At 44.7% G+C, this 18,264-nt stretch overlaps 2 protein-coding genes across 2 annotated transcripts in view; one reads left to right on the forward strand and one right to left on the reverse strand.

Annotated features, from left to right (window-relative positions):
- Positions 1-7,030, forward strand: part of LOC120945123 (IgGFc-binding protein-like) — a 21,955-nt gene extending 14,925 nt beyond the window's left edge. The window contains exons 6-7 of the mRNA XM_040359001.1: positions 263-439; positions 6,544-7,030. Coding sequence (XP_040214935.1) covers positions 263-420 — 158 coding nt within the window. The 3' untranslated portion in view covers positions 421-439; positions 6,544-7,030. The remainder of the gene's footprint in view (positions 1-262; positions 440-6,543) is intronic.
- LOC120945124 (toxin MIT1-like) lies at positions 2,022-16,234 on the reverse strand. The gene is made up of 3 exons (XM_040359002.1): positions 15,894-16,234; positions 6,583-6,708; positions 2,022-2,663 (listed from the first exon to the last, which is right to left on the reverse strand). Exons 1-3 carry the CDS (start codon positions 15,975-15,977, stop codon positions 2,538-2,540), a joined length of 336 nt encoding a protein of 111 aa, XP_040214936.1. The 5' UTR covers positions 15,978-16,234; the 3' UTR covers positions 2,022-2,537.
- Between the last annotated feature and the right edge of the window lie 2,030 nt (positions 16,235-18,264).

Raw genomic sequence — 18,264 nt, forward strand, 5'->3', positions numbered from 1 at the left:
CCTCAACCCTAACCTATGAACTTTAAAAGTTCATCTCCACTTAGTGACTCTCCTCACTCTAAAACCCCGACCTTTCCCAGATCCCTTCGACACAAGTCTTTAGTCTTTCACTGATCTGAATAAAATAAAATACATTTTGATTGGTTGCTTTGGTTTGCCCATCGTCATTAGTTATTTGCACTGCTTTATTGAATAAGCTTGATTGTCTATACAATGTCAGTAAGAACTGTTTTTAAAGTTTCCCTCAACTCTTCTTCTACAGGAGAACCCCTTCAGAACAGCCAAACCCCGCATACAGTCCCGTCTTCAGTGCTTGTGGCTGTCATTGCTGTCATTGCTATGCTGTCAGGGATGGCCTTGGTGATACAGAAGCATTACTATAAAAGAAAAGGACGCACCGATCTGGAAAACAGTCTCTGAACTGGGAAATTAGTCAACGGTAACTTCTTAAAAGTCACACATTTTGAAGCTAAACTTAAAGCAGAACCAGAAAAATATAACAAGATAAATATAAATAGTCAAAGAGCAAAGCCAGCTTTTGCTGCAATACCTACCTTCACCATCATCATCCCATCTGTACCCCATTGCCAGTTTCTTACCATTGCACCCCCTGTAATATCCATCCCCCTGTATTCCTCTGCCAGATTAACCACCTCACCCACTATCATCATCATCCCTATACCCCCACCTCTGACATCCTACCACCCTGCCTCCTGTCATCAACATCCCCCTGTAGCCCACCTCTAGCATCAAACCACCCTACCCCCATCATTATCATCATCATCCCCCTGTACCCCACTGACAGCTTCCTACCACGCCACCCACACCACCACCACTGATCCCATCCAGCAACCACCATCCCTGCCAATGATCCCACCCCCCACCACTACCACTCATCCCAACCCATCTGCCCCAACCACCACCCTCACCACTGATCCCATCCTCCCACCACCGCTGCCACTCATTTCATCCAATGCCTCCCAACCTCCACCCTTGCCACTGATCCTATTCCCCCCACCACCTCTGCCACTCATCCCATTCAATCCCCCCTACCACTGATCCCACCCCTCTACCACCACTATTGCCACTCATCCCATCCCCCCACCACCGCTGCCACTCATCCCATCTCTCCCTCACCGTTGCCACTGATCCTATCCCCACCCAACCACCACTGTTGCAAATCACAAGTAATATTAGTTTTTTTTTTGGTGGGAGGGGGTTTAATATAATTATATTCTTTTTACCTAATTTCTATCACATGGGGGGGGGGGGCAGGGCCGGATTCTAGACAAGGCCAACAAGGCCAGGCCTCGGGGCGGCAGTGGGTGCAGGGGCGGCACTGCGGCTGAGAGGAGAGGACACTTTTTACTTTCATATTGGGAGTTCCCCCCTGTCATGCGGATGGTAAGAGGAGAAAAAACAGATGGAAGAGGAGGTGAGATAGTTCTTGGCAGCAGCAACCCCCCTCCCGGTTCTCTATGTAATTTTGTCATTTTCGGCAGCAGCACCCCCCAATGCTCAATGTCATTTTTAGCAACAACACCCCCCCGCTTCTCAGTGTCCTGCCGAAAAAGTCCCCCGGCGGATAATGTCCCCCCTGTACTGCGCAGGCGGGGGCGGCATTGAAGGACCTGGCCTTGGGGCGGAAAAGGGAGTAAATCCGGCCCTGGGGGGGGGGGGGCGTCTTTGAAGGACCCGGCCTTGGGGTGGCAAAGGGAGTAAATCCGGGCCTGACCACAGGTTCGATAGACACAGATTGCTATTGTGACCGTCATGTCGAATCTCCTATCTATATTGAACTGTTGAAGCAACGAAAACGAAAATAAAGCATTTTTTTTTTATGCCGGATCTTTTGGATTTCGGATTCTGCACGTTCCTTTTCGATTGTTAAAATGATAACGAAAATACCCGAACTTTGGACGAAAATGCATTCAGACGAAAACGAATGCACATGTCTACTAAACACTTTTTTGAACAACATTTTTGAATTTTCAAGGTGCCCCACCGCATAATAGCACAACATTATAGATAAAACATCTTCACAATTTTTATTTCATACAAATAATTAAAATATTAAATAAAAAGTAGAATAAACGTAGATTGGCAGCCTGTTGCAACATGTAACACCTATACTTTAGAGTGTATGTTTTGCCTCTGTGCATCAACGCTCACAATTGTAGGGCTTCATTGGTTTTGTATGTTATAACCATCTTGTATACAAACCATACCGTGAGAGTAGTTCAGGACAACGCATTTTGCAGTTAAGCTTCTTCAGGAACCCAGAAGTGTTTTTTGTTCAGTATCTTTGTTATTGGGATGTGGTGCCATTTGGACAATTTTTCAATCTGAGGGTCATATGTTAATGAAAATAATGAAACCGAAATTCTGATTGGAAGCCAAGGGAAACAAGAGCTAAAATTTTCAGCTTTTTGGAATTTAGCTTTAAAAAATGTTTCATGAATATAATCTGCGAGTATAAATTGCTGTGTGTTTGTGAGCATAACTGAAACCTTCGCAATATCTTTTCTTGAAATCCTCTAATAATAATAATTTTTGACTTTTAGATATGGCAAGCACTGGTATCTCCCATCTTCCAACTTCGTACAGGCTAGGTCTGGCAGGCATGGACACGTGTCAACCATTCTTTTGCCAAAATATGGAATCTAAAGAAAAAAAAAAATTACATGAAATAGTTAGGGATAGGCAGTTTGTGGGCCTTTTTTTAACCCCCTCTATGCCACAATCTGTATATATATGCAGGGCCGCCATGAGGAATTATGGGGCCTCTTACACAGCTTCAGACATGGGCCCCTTGGAGCAGAGAACCAGGGGGGGGGGGGGTGGCGGCTTCCTCAATTTGAGAACCGGGGGGCTGCAGCAAGTTGAAAAGGGGGTGCCACGAATTGGGGGGGGGGGTTGCCCTGGGGACCTCTGGGCTTCTTACAAAATAAAAATAAAAAAAAAGTATATAAAAAAATTATAAAACAAGGGGGGTAGCCATCTAGGGCCCTGGGGACCTCTGGGCCCTTTAATAAAATAAAATAAAAACCGGGGGGGCTGCCGCGAATTGAGAAGCGGGGGTGCCGCGAATTGGGGGGGTTGCCCTGGGGACCTCTGGGCTTCTTACAAAAAAAAAAAAGTATATAAAAAGTATATAACAAAAGGGGGGTAGCCATCTGGGGCCCTGGGGACCTCTGGGCCCTTTAATAAAATAAAAAATAAATATATAAAACACCTTTTTTAATAAAAAAAAAGGGGGTTGATATCCGGGGCCCAGTGGACCACCGGGCCCCTGGGGACCTCTGGGCACTTTAATAAAAACAATAATAATAATAAAAAAAAAAATATATATATATATATATAAATAATAATAATAATAATAATAATCTTAGATTAAAAAAAGGGTGGGGGGGGTTGCCATCCAAGGCCCTGGGGACCTCTGGTCCCTTACAAAAAATAAATAAATAAAAAAAGGCGGTTGCCATCCGTGCCCCTGGGGACCTCCAGCCACTTACAGGTGTACTGCCTGTACCCCCTGATGGCGGCCCTGTATATATGTTCTGCAGTATGATATCTTGTGCTGGAGATACATTTATAAACACCCACAACTTTGAGAGCCAGAAGCCGACACTTTGGGGTGGACTTATTAAAATTAGAGAGTGCAAAATCTGGTGCAGCTCTGCATAGAAACTAATCAGCTTCCAGGTTTTTTCTTTGTCAAAGCTTTATTGAACAAGCTGAAGTTAGAAGCTGATTGGCTGCCAGTGCTTAGCTACACCAGATTCTGCACTCTCCAGTTTTAGTTAACCAATCCGTTTGTGTGGTTTATATCTCTCAATCCAAGCTGACAGCTTGTGCCCCGTCCAGAGCTTTTTTTCTCAGAAAATAGGTGCAGGAACTCAACCACGACCCAGTTTAGATTTCAAAAACAGTAGAAGGGTCTTAAAGGGGCATTAAATACCAGGATTGTATTACATACAGAGTGTAGAGTTCAGAGTGCAGAGCTGTCACTTGTAAACACAGAAACCAGACTTCTGTGTTTACAAGTGATTGTGGTGAGCAGTCACCAAAGGGTCTGAGCCAGAGGTGGTGGAACTGAGTTCCCCCAAGTTCCCCCTGAAAAAAAGCCCTGGTTCTGTCTGAACATAATCACGTTATCACTATGTCAGCTCTGATCTGGTGCCAAAAAGAAGGCTATAGGCTTCATTGTAAATTAGAAAACAAAATTCTTCAGCCTGCCGTGTCTTCTGTTTAATACTCTAGAAAATGTACTGGCACCAGTGGGAGTTAACAATGCTCCATGATTGGTATCAGTGGGAGGAATGGTGCCCCATCATTGATGTCAATGGAAGGAATAGTGATTCATCATTGGTATCAGTGGGAGGAATAGTGACCCATCATTGGCGTCAATGGAAGGAATAGTGATTCATCATTGGTATCAGTGGGAGGAATAGTGACCCATCATTGATGTCAATGGAAGGAATAGTGATTCATCATTGGTATCAGTGGGAGGAATAGTGACCCATCATTGGCGTCAATAGGAGGAATAGTGTCCCATCATTGGCGTCAATAGGAGGAATAGTGACCCATCATTGGCGTCAATAGGAGGAATAGTGACCCATCATTGGCGTCAATGGGAGGAATAGTGATTCATCATTGGCATCAGTGGGAGGAATAGTGATTCATCATTGGTATCAGTGGGAGGAATAGTGATTCATCATTGGTGTCATTGGGCTGCAGTTTAGAGACCACCGCCATGGAAGAACCTTGAGGTTTCAGAATGCATCCATGAGAATAAAGCCCAGACATACAACTCTACTTTAACCAGGGCAACCCACCCTTGTTTCACAACCATAATATAATCTGTAATACAGGTTTGGTTTGTGGCCCTGATGAAAGGAAAGAAAGTCCCAAATGTTGGGTTCTCCCCACAACAGGATATCTTTCAACGGAGACACTAATTCTGGTGACAACCAGGGATTCTCTTACTAGAGAGGGATTTTCTCTGGCTATGGGATAGGAAATGAAGGGAAATCTTCCAAATGGAACACAGATGATAAAAATAAAACCTTAAAAGAGTTACAACCTTTCCTTACTCTAGCCCAGGGGAGCCCAACCTTTTGAAGAGCGAGGGCCACATAAGCAACTTGGTAACTGGTCGCGGGCCACAATAAGTGGACAGAATCCGTGTCCGCTCTTTATATGCAGAGCAGACACGGACACAGCCCACTCTACTCTGTGGGCCCTCCCATACGATCCAACAAATGGAAGGGGACAGATCCCCTTCTGTTTTTTGTTTTTGTGGATTGGATTGGAGGTAGGTGGGTGCAAATGGACACAAGTCCGTTTACATCTTCCGCTCCATAGAGATGAATAGAGGGTCTGTGTGGGATGAACCAATCATGTGAAAATGGACCTAAGGCTGCTTTCACATGGGTCATCAACCTGCGATCTGGGCTTGCGAACCTGCTATCCCAAAGCAGGAGGCCGCGGGCCACATCAGAGGGATCCGCGGGCCACATATGGCCCTCGGGCCGCTGATTGGGCACCCCTGCTCTAGCCCCAAAAAAGTTTTGCGTATATTTCTACTTTAATAACACTTTAAACAACCTAGTCATTTGCTATGATCAATGGCGTCCCTGGGGGGGGCAGAGGGGGCCCTGACCCCCCCAACATTATGCTGTGCCCCACCATGTGCCCCCCCCAAAAAAAAAATGATTTGCCGCTGGAGTAACACAGTCTCTCCTGAGAGGGAGAGCATCCCCAGTCAGCTCCTGCGGGGGATTCCTCCCCCCTCCCTCTGCTCGCTGACACTGCATAATGCGAGCGCTCACACAGCCGCCTGGTCTGCTCCTTCCCCTGCAATACTGCTGCTAGGTGACCAGCTGAGGGCTCGGCTCTCTATAACCAATAGTGCCAGCCTTCCCCTGCATGCACCCATAATGTCACCAGCACTAGGTCCAAATAGACTGCTGCCGCTGCCAAGGAGACAGAAGCCAGACCAGCGTTGTCAATAGCAGGGACAGGACAGGACAGCTGGGGAACCCCACAGTGGCAGAACACCAGGGCCCGGTGGCAAGACAACCTTTGCAACACTGCTTTGGACCCTTATATTTTCTTGGTGTGCTGGTGACATATATCTCTTATTTTCTGCCACTCTGGGGGGCCCCAGTATAGTAGGAAGGGAGCTCACTGCAGAACATGTGAAAGGGCCCGTTGTGGGATCGTAGTAAAAGGCCCCAGGATATATATATATATATATATATATATATATATATATATATATATATATATAATTGCATTTTAAAGTTGGCCCCCCTACTTTTGTCTCTGCCCCCCCCCCCCTTGTGCCCCCCCTAAATATGAAAGCTGGAGACGCCACTGGCTATGACAGCATAAAAAAGCAAGTCATAATATTCCGTTTGCCATAAATGCAAAAGGATGGATCTGAACCAACAAATGCAGGTGTTTGGCACCCTCCCAACATTCTATTTTGTTCAGGGAACATACAGAATAATAATGTGGACCTTTCCATTTCCACAGCTGCAACATTCGTAACAGTTATTATCAGCAAGGACTTACTCTATGACTTAATGGATGACAATCTTCACCCTCATTGCCAAGCGGAGTACACATACGAAGGCCTCGTATCCAAAGGCTCACTGCGCAACACATCTCTCCTCCGCACTGAAGATCCCTTTCACAAGCCTATGAATATAACAATATGTACAAACTTAATTTCACTGGTGTCACATTCTTGAAATGCATAATAGAAGCAACAAACTTCCGTGGAATGCCATTAGGAAAAGTCCTTGTAATACCGTAAAAGTGTGATTGTTAAATAAAAATGAAAAGCTTCCCGCAATACCACAATGAACAGTATTGTGCACATTCAATCAGTGTCTGATGCTTCAAAACTGATTGTAAGGAGCGGTCAAGGCCTTTAACCAGAAATCTAAATTGATGGCGTGTAATTGTATTCTGTGAGTAAGACATACCTATGTTATTACATTTTAAAGCACAAATGTGAGCTTTGAGTGTATTGTATTTATTTATTTATTTTTATACTTACCTTTACTGTATTAAGGCGTCTTCAGGTCAGTCACATGACATCTTCAGGTCATTCACATGACATCTTCAGGTCAGTCACATGACATCTTCAGGTCAGTCACATAACATCTTCAGGTCAGGCACATGACATCTTCAGGTCAGTCACATAACATCTTCAGGTCAGGCACATAACATCTTCTGGACAGTCACGTGACATCTTCAGGTCAGTCACATAACATCTTCAGGTCAGGCACATGACATCTTCAGGTCAGTCACATGACATCTTCAGGTCAGTCACATAACATCTTCAGGTCAGTCACATGACATCTTCAGGTCAGTCACATGACATCTTCAGGTCAGTCACATGACATCTTCAGGTCAGTCACATAACATCTTCAGGTAAGGCACATGACATCTTCAGGTCAGTCACATGACATCTTCAGGTCAGGCACATGACATCTTCAGGTCAGTCACATGACATCTTCAGGTCAGACACATGACATCTTCAGGTCAGTCACATGACATCTTCAGGTCAGGCACATGACATCTTCAGGTCAGTCACATGACATCTTCAGATCAGGCACATGACATCTTCAGGTCAGTCACATGACATCTTCCGGTCAGTCACATGACATGCAGAGTCCTTTATAGCTCAATGATGCAAAGAGTGACGATCTTTGCATCATTACACTGTGTGTGGGGGGTGTCATTGTGAACCCTCTAAGGTGTGCCTACCCCTTAGAGCATGGGTGCCCACAATGAAATTGAATTTGAGACCCTTGCTCTAAGGCATGGGTGCTCAACCTGTGGCCCTCCAGCTGTTGCCCAACTACAATTCCCACCATGCCTCGGCCTTTGGGAGTCAGGCTTGTAACTATCAGCTTTGAAGTGCCTCATGGGACTTGTAGTTCTGCAACAGCTGGAGGGCCACAGGTTGAGCACCCATGCCTTAGAGCAAGGGTGTCAAATTCAATTTCATTGTGGGCCACATCAGCATTTATTGCCCTCAAACGGGCCGGTTGTATCTGTACGATTAGATGTCCAGCGCATCCCCTCCCCTTAAATTAGATGTCTCAAGAGCCACCCCACCATCCGAAGTTGAGTCCTCCACTCTCCCTTACATCACAGTGCACCCCCTTTCCTTATGCTGCTGCTGGGAAGAGGCTGGATGTATTGCTTCAAAGCAAAAACTTACGGTCTGGAGGAGGACCAGAGGAGGGCTGGAGCTTTGCTGCAGCTGCAGGAGAGGTGTGAGGGCCACATAAAATGGCCTGGAGGGCCGGATTCGGGCCACGGGCTTTGTGTTTGACACCTGTGCTTTAGAGGGTTCACGATGAAACCCCCCACACACAGTGTAATGATGCAAAGATCAGCACTCTCTGCATCATTGAGGCATGAGGTACTACAAACACAAGAAGACCTTGGCTCTGATGATTCACATCAGGATAACACAGTGATGTGCGATTTCTGTGCATTAATTTGAATAGGCTGAAATCACACTTGAACGCCCCATAAAAAAAAACTGAGCACTAATCTGCATACTTACCCTCCTCCCAGGACTAATCCGCCCCACATGCCCACTCCTTGTCCTAGCTCTGTACGGAAGGCACCTTTCCCACAACCCATTCTGGTGTGAACCTGCGCTTATTAGTCATCCCAGTTGCATGATGCTGGGCGTGATCAAGCCTGGAAGACTGAGGACATCTAGTGGTGGAAATAATTAGAGCCACGTACAGTGCCTGAGAGGAGGTGAGTATTGCAGCCAGGACTGTTTATTTTTTTTATTTCCGCAGCTGCTGGAGACCATTGAAATAAATAGGATTTGGGCTTTACATTGTAAATTACATTTTTTTTTTCATCTCAGTGGAGAATACAAATACTTCCTCCAACCAATAGACACTAAATCATCTTTTTAAATGATATTTTCTCTAAACTGAATTATTACTAATACAAACTTTACCATACATGTCTTGTCTATTTCAATTTATAGTCTTTTATTCCAAAAGCAGCAAACCAGCCTCCTGAACCATAATGCCCTCAACATGGCTGCCTTGATAGATCCCCCTGACAAAGCACCTTGCCTCCATGTTGATGAGGGTATGAGAACAAGGGCCTCTTCTCCACAACCATGGTTAGGTCCCATGCACACGAGACGCTGGTAAACTCGAGTTCAGAGGCATTTGGACAGCTTTTTCAACTGCCCCTGAACACATTCAATGTTATCCTATGTGTCCATGCACACAGTCACGTTTTTCTGTGTTTTTCGGCAGTTGCGTTTATGCTCGTTTTTTCAGAAGCAAACAAATGGGTTCAGACGATAAACGTGGCAAAACGCAGCAAAACGCGATTTCGTTTATAGGCGTTTTTAAAGGTGACCTATTTTTTTACATTAGAAATCTAAAAAATTATGGCAAATGATGAAAAAACATAAAAAAAAACATTAAAAAAATGTAATTGCTTGCATTGCATTGTGGACAATCCACAACTTGTGGCAGGTGACGTGGCAAGTGGACAATCCACAACTTGTGGCAGGTGACGTGGCAAGTGGACAATCCACAACTTGTGGCAGGTGGCGTGCCCAGGTGACGTGGCAGATGACGTGGCAAGTGGACAATTCACAACTTGTGGCAGGGGACGTGGCAAGTGGACAATCCGCAGCTTGTGGCAGGTGATGTGGCAAGTGACACGCTAAATACAAGTACACTGCTGCTCTCTCAGCTGCTACTCACTCTGGTCTCACAAAATGACTGAAATGGTTAAATAATACTGTTTTTTGAGCTTAGGTCTTATGGTGTTTCTTAACCAAACGCTTATAAACGCAAACGCGGTAAAACGCAGTAAAACGCTGCGAAATTCGTGGCAAAACGGGCGTTTTATACGCCGGTTTTTGCTTTTGAAAACGTGTGTTAAGATGAGTTTGCATCTGCGTCTCGTGTGCATGGGGCCTTAGTGGTTCTTCTTGCAGGGGAGTCTGGAAGTCCAGTTAAATGTCACTTTAAAGTGATTGTAAAGGATAAATAAAAACAACAAAAAAACATGTTATATTTACCTGCTCTGAGCATCCTCCTCATCAAGGGTCCCCAGACGGCGCTTCTGGCCCCTCCTCCCACTGAGTGCTTCCATAGCAAGCTTCCATACAGATCACTGCTCGGCACACCCCCCGATCCCTTCTAACTGGCTGTGATTGACAGAAGCAAGAGCCAATGGATCCCACTGCTGTGTCTGAGCCAATGAGGGTGCAGAGAGCGGAGAGAACCTCCACTCTCATACACATCGCTAGGTCAAGATCAGGCTCAGGTAAGTATTTAGGGGGGTTGCATGCACAAGGGGTTTATTTTATCTTAAAGGAGAAGTCCAGCCAAATCTCATTTTGGCTAGACTTCTCCTATGGATCACAAGAGTGCAATACGTTTTGAAGTCCACTCTCTGCTGACGTCACCAATGTCAGTCCAGGCACCGCGTCATTCCGACCACGGAGTCTGGATCCACCAGGTTCCTGGACAGACACCCGTCTCAGGGTCTCAGCGATCCGCTGAGAGCTTGAGACGGCCCACTCCGCCTCCTCCACAGCTCAGCGCTCCAATGAGCGAGGAAGGAGATGAGGAGAGAGCTGTGACTGACAGAAAACCATGTAAACTGAGCGATCGGCAATGTTCAATCACTCGGTCCTCAGCATAGAGGAACCGGGAAACAGGTGCAGCATAGGTACGATGATCGTGTGTACGCGGCATAAGAGCAAGCTAAAAAAGTTACGAGCCAGTTTTTTTTAAATCGGCTCCCTGGTGCCCGGAACTGCACTTCCAGGGCGCCGGGCAAAAGAAATTGCTCAGTCCTGGGGCCAGGCCCAGACTGGGACAAGAAATAGGCCCGGGAATTTAAGATTGAGCATCCCCCTTTTTCACAGAAATAGAGATTTGTTTTGGCGGTATTTAATCACCGCTGGGTTTTTATTTTTTGCTAAACAAACAAAAAAAATACATAAAAAATTTGAAAAAAATAACTTTTTTTTTGGGTTCTGTTATAAAAAATGTCAGATAAGTTATTTTTTTCTGTCATGGATGTGTACTGAGGGGGCTGCACTGATGGGCCTCGATGAGGTGGCACTGATGGGCACTTATAGACTGCACTGATGGGCCCTGATGAGGTGGCATTGATGGGCACTGATAGGCTGCGCTGATAGGCAGAACTGATGGGAACTAATGGGGCTGCACTGATCATTAGGGCACTGATGATCAGTGCTCTAACTATCTGTGTACATGTCCCCTGTAACACTTGCCGGTTGTGACACTGCGTGAGGAAAGTACTGCTGATAACGGGCAAGTTTGTTTACATTGGCCCAGATTCAGCTAGAATTTGACCTTTTTTTACGGAGGCACAGGGCAGCGTTTTTGCCCTGCGCCCCCGCAAATTATCTGCGCTGCGCGCAATTCACGGAGCAGTAGCTCCGTAAATTGCGTGTGCGCTCTTTAAAATTGCCCTGCGTAAGGCGCCTAATGTAAATGATCCCGTAGGGGGCGGGAATCATTTAAATTAGGCGCGCTCCCGCGCCGAGCGCATGCTCCGTCAGGAAACTTTCCTGACGTGCATTGCGGCAAATGACGTCGCAAGGACGTCATTTGCTTCAAAGTGAACGTGAATGGCGTCCAGCGCCATTCACGAATCACTTACGCAAACAACGTGAAATTCAAATTTCACGACGCGGGAACGGCGTGTATACTTTAGCATTGGCTGCCCCTACTATTAGAAGTGGCAGCCTTACGCTAAAGACGCCGTACGGAAACTACGTAACTTGCGTACGCAGGGCCCGCGCAACATTGTGAATCGGTGTTAGTATGCAATTTGCATACTATACACTGAGCACAATGGGAGCGCCCCCTAGCGGTCATCGCAAGAATGCAGCCTAAAATCTGCGTGGCATAAGAGCCTTATGCCACGCAGATTTTAGGCTGCAGTCGGCGTTACGATGTTCCTGAATCAGGAGCATTCGTAACGCCGGAGCAAGTCAGCAATTGCGCTGCGTAACCTATGGTTACACGGGTGCAATTGCTTCTTGAATCTGGGCCATTGTGATCAGCTGTGATTGGGCACAGCTGATCACATGTTAAAGGACGGTGATTGGCCCTTTACCACTGGATGTGTGCCCCTGGGGGTGTGCAGGGGATGTGGTTTCCTTGAGGACATCCATGGACACCCTCCCACAACAACAGATTTGCACTGTAGGCGTTTTTTGGCTATAGCACAGTAATAAAGTGGACGGCTGACAATGATGCAGACGGTTTACAAATGCCCAGATGCCAGGACCCAATTCCTAGTGGCCATGGCGACCTGGTGCCTGGGGTTTGTCAAGCCCTGCATTAAAAGTGGTTGTAAAGCTTTGTGTTTTTTCACCTTGTACTCTCCGGCCCCCCGTTTTACTTACCTGAGCCCCGAACTTCCGTGGGCTCGTTCCCGCGTCACTTTCCAAGCGGTTTGTCGGCTGTTTATTGGTTAGATTGACAGCAGCGCAGCCAGTGACTCCCGCTGCTGTCAATCAAATTAATGACGTGGCTTGCCGGGGGGGCGGGGCTGAGTCATACACTTGGCGGCTATGGCTGCCTAGTGTATTACTCGGGAGTGTGCCCGCAAGGTAACCCCCTTGGGAAAACGCTTCCCAGAGGGGGTTAGCTCTTGCATGGAGAGCCGCTGTGGGACCCCAGAAGAGGACAATCGGGAGTTGTCCGGTCGCCATGGGAGAGACTTGTCAAAGTGGGCCGGTCTGGATGAAGTCCAGGGCCAAATTTTTGTCCCAGGCCAGCCCTGACATAAAGTACAAGAAAATGATACATCTACATAGACACAGCATGAAATAACACAAGGGAGGCGATTACTGCACACTTGTGGGATATGATTTTTTTATAATAAGACCCCCCTATGGAAGACATGACATGTTTTGGTTCTTAACCCCTTCAATACCGGGCTTTTATACCCACCTCAATACCGGGTCTATTCTGGCACTTCTCTCCTACATGTACAAATCATCGTTCTTTTGCTAGAAAATTACTCAGAACCCCCAAACGTTATATATGTTTTTTTAGCAGACACCCTAGGGAATAAAATGACGGTCATTGCAACGTTTTATCTTGCACGGTATTTGCGCAATAATTTTTTAAACGCCATTTTTTTTGGGAAAAAAGTTGTTTCATGAATTAAAAAAATAACAAAACAGTAAAGTTAGCCCAATTTTTTTGTAAAATATGAAAGATTATGTTACGCCACAGCCGGGCACCCACAGTGACAATGCCGGCGCGGCGGAGAGGAGGGGGTGACAAACGGGGCTTCATTCCCCCGCATCGCTGGACCCTGGGACAGGTACGTGTCCGATTATTAAAAGTCAGCAGCTGCAGAATTGGGAGCTGCTGACTTTTAATACTTTTTTTTTTAGGCGGAACACCCCTTTAAAGTGTCTCTAAAAGTATTTTTTTTACCCTAATACATTCTCTGCATTAAAGTGGTTGTAAAGGCAGAAGGTTTTTTTTTTTTTTATCTTAATGCATTCTATGCATTAAGATAAAACAAACTTCTGTGTGCAGCACCCTCATACTTACCTGAGCCCCATCTTGATCCAGCGATGTTGCACGAGAGTCTTGGCTGTCCGGGACCCCCCCCCCCCCCATTGGCTGAGAAAGCAGTGGGGCGCTATTGGCCCCTGCTGCCGCCAATCAAAGTCAGGGAGCCAATGAGGAGAGAGGGGGTGGGGCCGAACCGTGGCTCCCTGTCTGGGTGGACACACAGAGCAGTGGCTCAGCTCGGGTGCCCTATAGCAAGCTGCTTGCTATGGGGGCACTCAAAAGAAGGGAGGGGCCAGGAGCGCCGGCGAAGGACCTGAGAAGAGGAGGATTGGGGCTGCTTTGTGCAAAACCATTACACAGAGCAGTTAAGTATAACGGGCCAGATTCACAGGAAAAAGTACGCCGGAGTATCTGCTGAGACTCCGGCGTACTTTCAAGTTTGCCGCATCGTATCTTAATTTGTAATTCACAAACAAGATACGATGGCATTTGGCTAAGATCCGTCAGGCTTACGGCTTCGTACGCCTTCGGATCTTAGGCTGCAATTCTAGGCCGGCCGCTAGATGCCGATTCCATTGCGGTCGGCGTCGAATATGCAAATGACTATTTACGGCGATTCACGAACGTCCGCTTTGCCCGTCGATCTAAATTTATGTCGTTTCCGTAGAGATGCGTCGCGTAAAACTAAGCATGCCCTCTAGGTGGTCTAACCAATGTTAAGTATGGCCGTCGTTCCCGCGTCGAATTTTTAAATTTCACGTCTTTGGCGTAAGTCGTCCGTGAATGGCGCTGGACGCCATTTACGTTAACGTCGAAACCAATGACGTCCTTGCGACGTCATTTAGCGCAATGCACGTCGAGAAATTTTAGGGACGGCGCATGCGCAGTACGTTCGGCGCGGGAACGCGCCTAATTTAAATGGTACACGCCCCATTTGAATTAGGCGGGCTTGCGCCGGACGGCTTTACGTTACCCTGCCGTAAGTTTACACGCAAGTGCTTGGTGAATCAGGCACTTGCGCTGAAAACTTGCGGCGGTGTAACGCCGCAGATCTCTGTGAGTCTGGCCCAACATGTTTATTCATTTTAAATAAAAAAAAAAGAGACTTTAGTATCACTTTAAGGTAAAAAAATAAAATAAAACCTTCTACTGCCTCTTCCCCCCCATCCCTCTTTCTAACACTTACCTGAGCCTGGTATTGATCCATTGCTATGCCATCCTCTCCCCCCTCTCACAGGCTGCACACATAACAGTGGGAGCCATTGGCTCCTGTGGCTGCCAATCAAATCTTGACAGGAGGGAGCAGGGGGGTGTAGCTGAGCTGCGTTGTGTGTGTCTGTGGACACACACAGCCAGCCTTGGGAGTGCACCCACATGTGTGCCCCCATAGCAAGAGGCGGCTTGCTTATGGGTGCACACGCTGAAGTGGAGAAGTGGACGGCGGCGGACGGGGGGGACCCCAGAAAAGGAGAAATGGGGCTGCCATAGCACAAAGCAGGTCAGTACAACTACATTTTTATTTTAAAGTAGAGGTTCACCCAAAATATACATTTTTAACATTAGGCTAATTAAGGGGAGCAGAAACGGGTATTTTTTTTAAAATCAATGCCGTACTTACCGTTGTAGAGATAGATGTTCTCCCGCCGCTTCCGGGTATGGGCTGCGGGACTGGGCGTTCCTATTTGATTGACAGCCTTCCGACCGTCGCATACAGCGCGTCACGAGTTTCCGAAAGTAGCCGAACGTCGGTGCGCAGGCGCCGTATAGAGCCGCACCGACGTTCGGCTTCTTTCGGCAACTGGTGACGCGCTGTATGCGACCGTCGGAAGGCTGTCAATCAAATAGGAACGCCCAGTCCCGCAGCCCATACCCGGAAGCGGCGGGAGAACATCTATCTCTACAACGGTAAGTACGGCATTGATTTTAAAAAAAATACCCGTTTCTGCTTCCCGTAATTAGCCTCAATCTAATGTTAAAAATAATTTTTTGGGTGAACTCCCGCTTTAAGAAAAAATACGATTTACAATCACTTTAAGGTCGCATGACTAACCCCCCATTTTTAGTGCCAAAACACCAATGCACATGCGCAGCACGGAGATTGGGGTGGCTCCTTGAGAACCTAAGAAGGAGTTAGAGCCACCCTCAGGATGGAAATGTAGAAACTTCAAAGACAGAATGTTCACAAGTGACAGGCTGCAGACTGAAAGCAAGGAGCAAACTAAAGTCCTGCAATATACTGCTCTATAGAACATTGAGGGTTCAATAACAGGTAAAGGCACACAGATCTGCACTCACCCCTGTGATGACAGCAGTGTCCCCGCACTCCAGAAGTAGGAAAACAGAGCCCAGGAGAAACGGCAGACAGGTCAGTTTTCTCATAATAATGAAGGCTTGGCAGGAGGTGATATCCGCGGGGGAGGTCAAGGCTTGCTCAGGCGAGGAGCCGATGGAGGAGCAGATGAAGGAGATCACCGGACTGGAGCCGTGTAAAGTCTGCCGCTGGCTGCCTCTCTCCGTACTGCGGAGCCGTTTTAAAGCTCCGCTCACCCTCACCGACTTCCATGACTCACCCAGAGATAAAGAGGAGCACAAAGGTGCGCAACGCCCGCCAATCACAGGGAGGGAGACGGGCGGACCCGCCCACAAGCAGACTGCACTTGTTCTGCACTCTGCTTTGGTCCTGGGACTCCCAGTTCTCACCAGCAAGGTTACTGGGAGTGTGGTCACCCAGACAGTGATGGGAATGGAGATAGAAGAAACACAGCACTGTACTTTGTGTGGACTGATTGTAGTGATAGATGGGGGGGGGGGAGGGGATTTAATTCACTTTTTATTGGTTTACCAATGCATATGCAGAATTGAAATTACATATGTAGATTGTTACCATACTGGAAGAAAATCTACCATTATATATATATATATATATATATATATATATATATATATATATATATATATATATATATATAATTTTCTGCCAGTATGGTAACAATCTACATATGTAATTTTAATTCTGCATATGCATTGATAAACCAATAAAAAGTGAATTAAACCCCCCCCCCCCCCCCATCTATCACTACAATCAGTCCACACAAAGTACAGTGCTGTGTTTATTAATAATAATAATAATAATAATAAAAAACATATATATATATATATATATATATATATATATATATATATATATATATATATATAATGCATATACACACACATGCATACATTTTTATTATTGTCATGACAGGTTTCTATATAGTAATTATTTAATAGTAAATTCATGTTTTCTATTACTAAAATGGGTAAAGGAAAATACTTTACTGGGTATAGATCTATAGATTGTAAAATCCCTGTGTATCTATTTACATTTTTTTTCCTACATTTTCATGACATTTTATTATATTGTTATTTACATTCATTATGCACTTTTTTTATATATGATTACCATGACAGGTTTGCAATTAGCACTGTAATAAAATTTTATATATATATATATATATATATATGTATATATATATATATATATATATATATATATATATATATATATATATATATATACAGTATATATATAAAATGACAGTGCTAATTGCAAACCTGTCATGGTAATCATATATAAAAAAAGTGCATAATGAATGTAAATAACAATATAATAAAATGTCATGAAAATGTAGGAAAAAAAATGTAAATAGATACACAGGGATTTTACAATCTATAGATCTATACCCAGTAAAGTATTTTCCATTACCCATTTTAGCATTTTAGTAATAGAAAACATGAATTTACTATTAAATAATTACTATATAGAAACCTGTCTTGACAATAATAAAAATGTATGCATGTGTGTGCATATGCATTTTATATATATATATATATATATATATATATATATATATATATATATATATATATATATATATATATATATTTTTTTTATTATTATTATTACAGTGTTAAATTGTTAAATGCAAACCTTTCATGGTAATCAATGTAAACCCTATGTAATAATATAAAAAAAATGGCATGAAAAAGTAAAAAAAATAATTAAATAGATACACACAGGGACACGTGCAATTTACTATGTCAGGTCTTTTCCCCCGTAATGTCCTTGGCGTATGTACATACAAATACACGTGTACAGTACACACACACATATATATATATATATATATATATATATATATATATATATATATATATATATATACTGTTTATCAATAAATAAATATATGTGTGTTTGCATACTCTTTTTAACTATTTACCAATATTAAGCAGGATGTGTTATTTTTTACATAACTCTAAAGATCATTTTCAAATAAAAATGCCTGGTTGGACAATTGAATTCTCTTGATGTGTTATTATATGTGGTGACCTTGAGTGGCTTCGTTTTCTGTTCTCCTCAATAGAATCCTTATGTAAGGATAATGGCAGCTAGAATGTGTTGGCAAATTATAAAGGCTAGAAGAATGGACAGCCGCACTTCCAAAAAAAGCCTTGGGTTGTCTTTATTAAAAAAAAATGACAAATGCACTACAAAGTACAGCAAAACAATGGAGATAGCATCCTACGCGTTTCACACTGCGGTCAGTGCTTAATCATGGCTAATGTGTTGGCGTTTTTTTATTTTTTTTGGTGTTAAACACAGTGGGCCAGATTCATGAAGAGATAC

This window comes from Rana temporaria, chromosome 7 (genome assembly GCF_905171775.1).
Source record: "Rana temporaria chromosome 7, aRanTem1.1, whole genome shotgun sequence".
Lineage (NCBI taxonomy): Eukaryota > Metazoa > Chordata > Amphibia > Anura > Ranidae > Rana > Rana temporaria.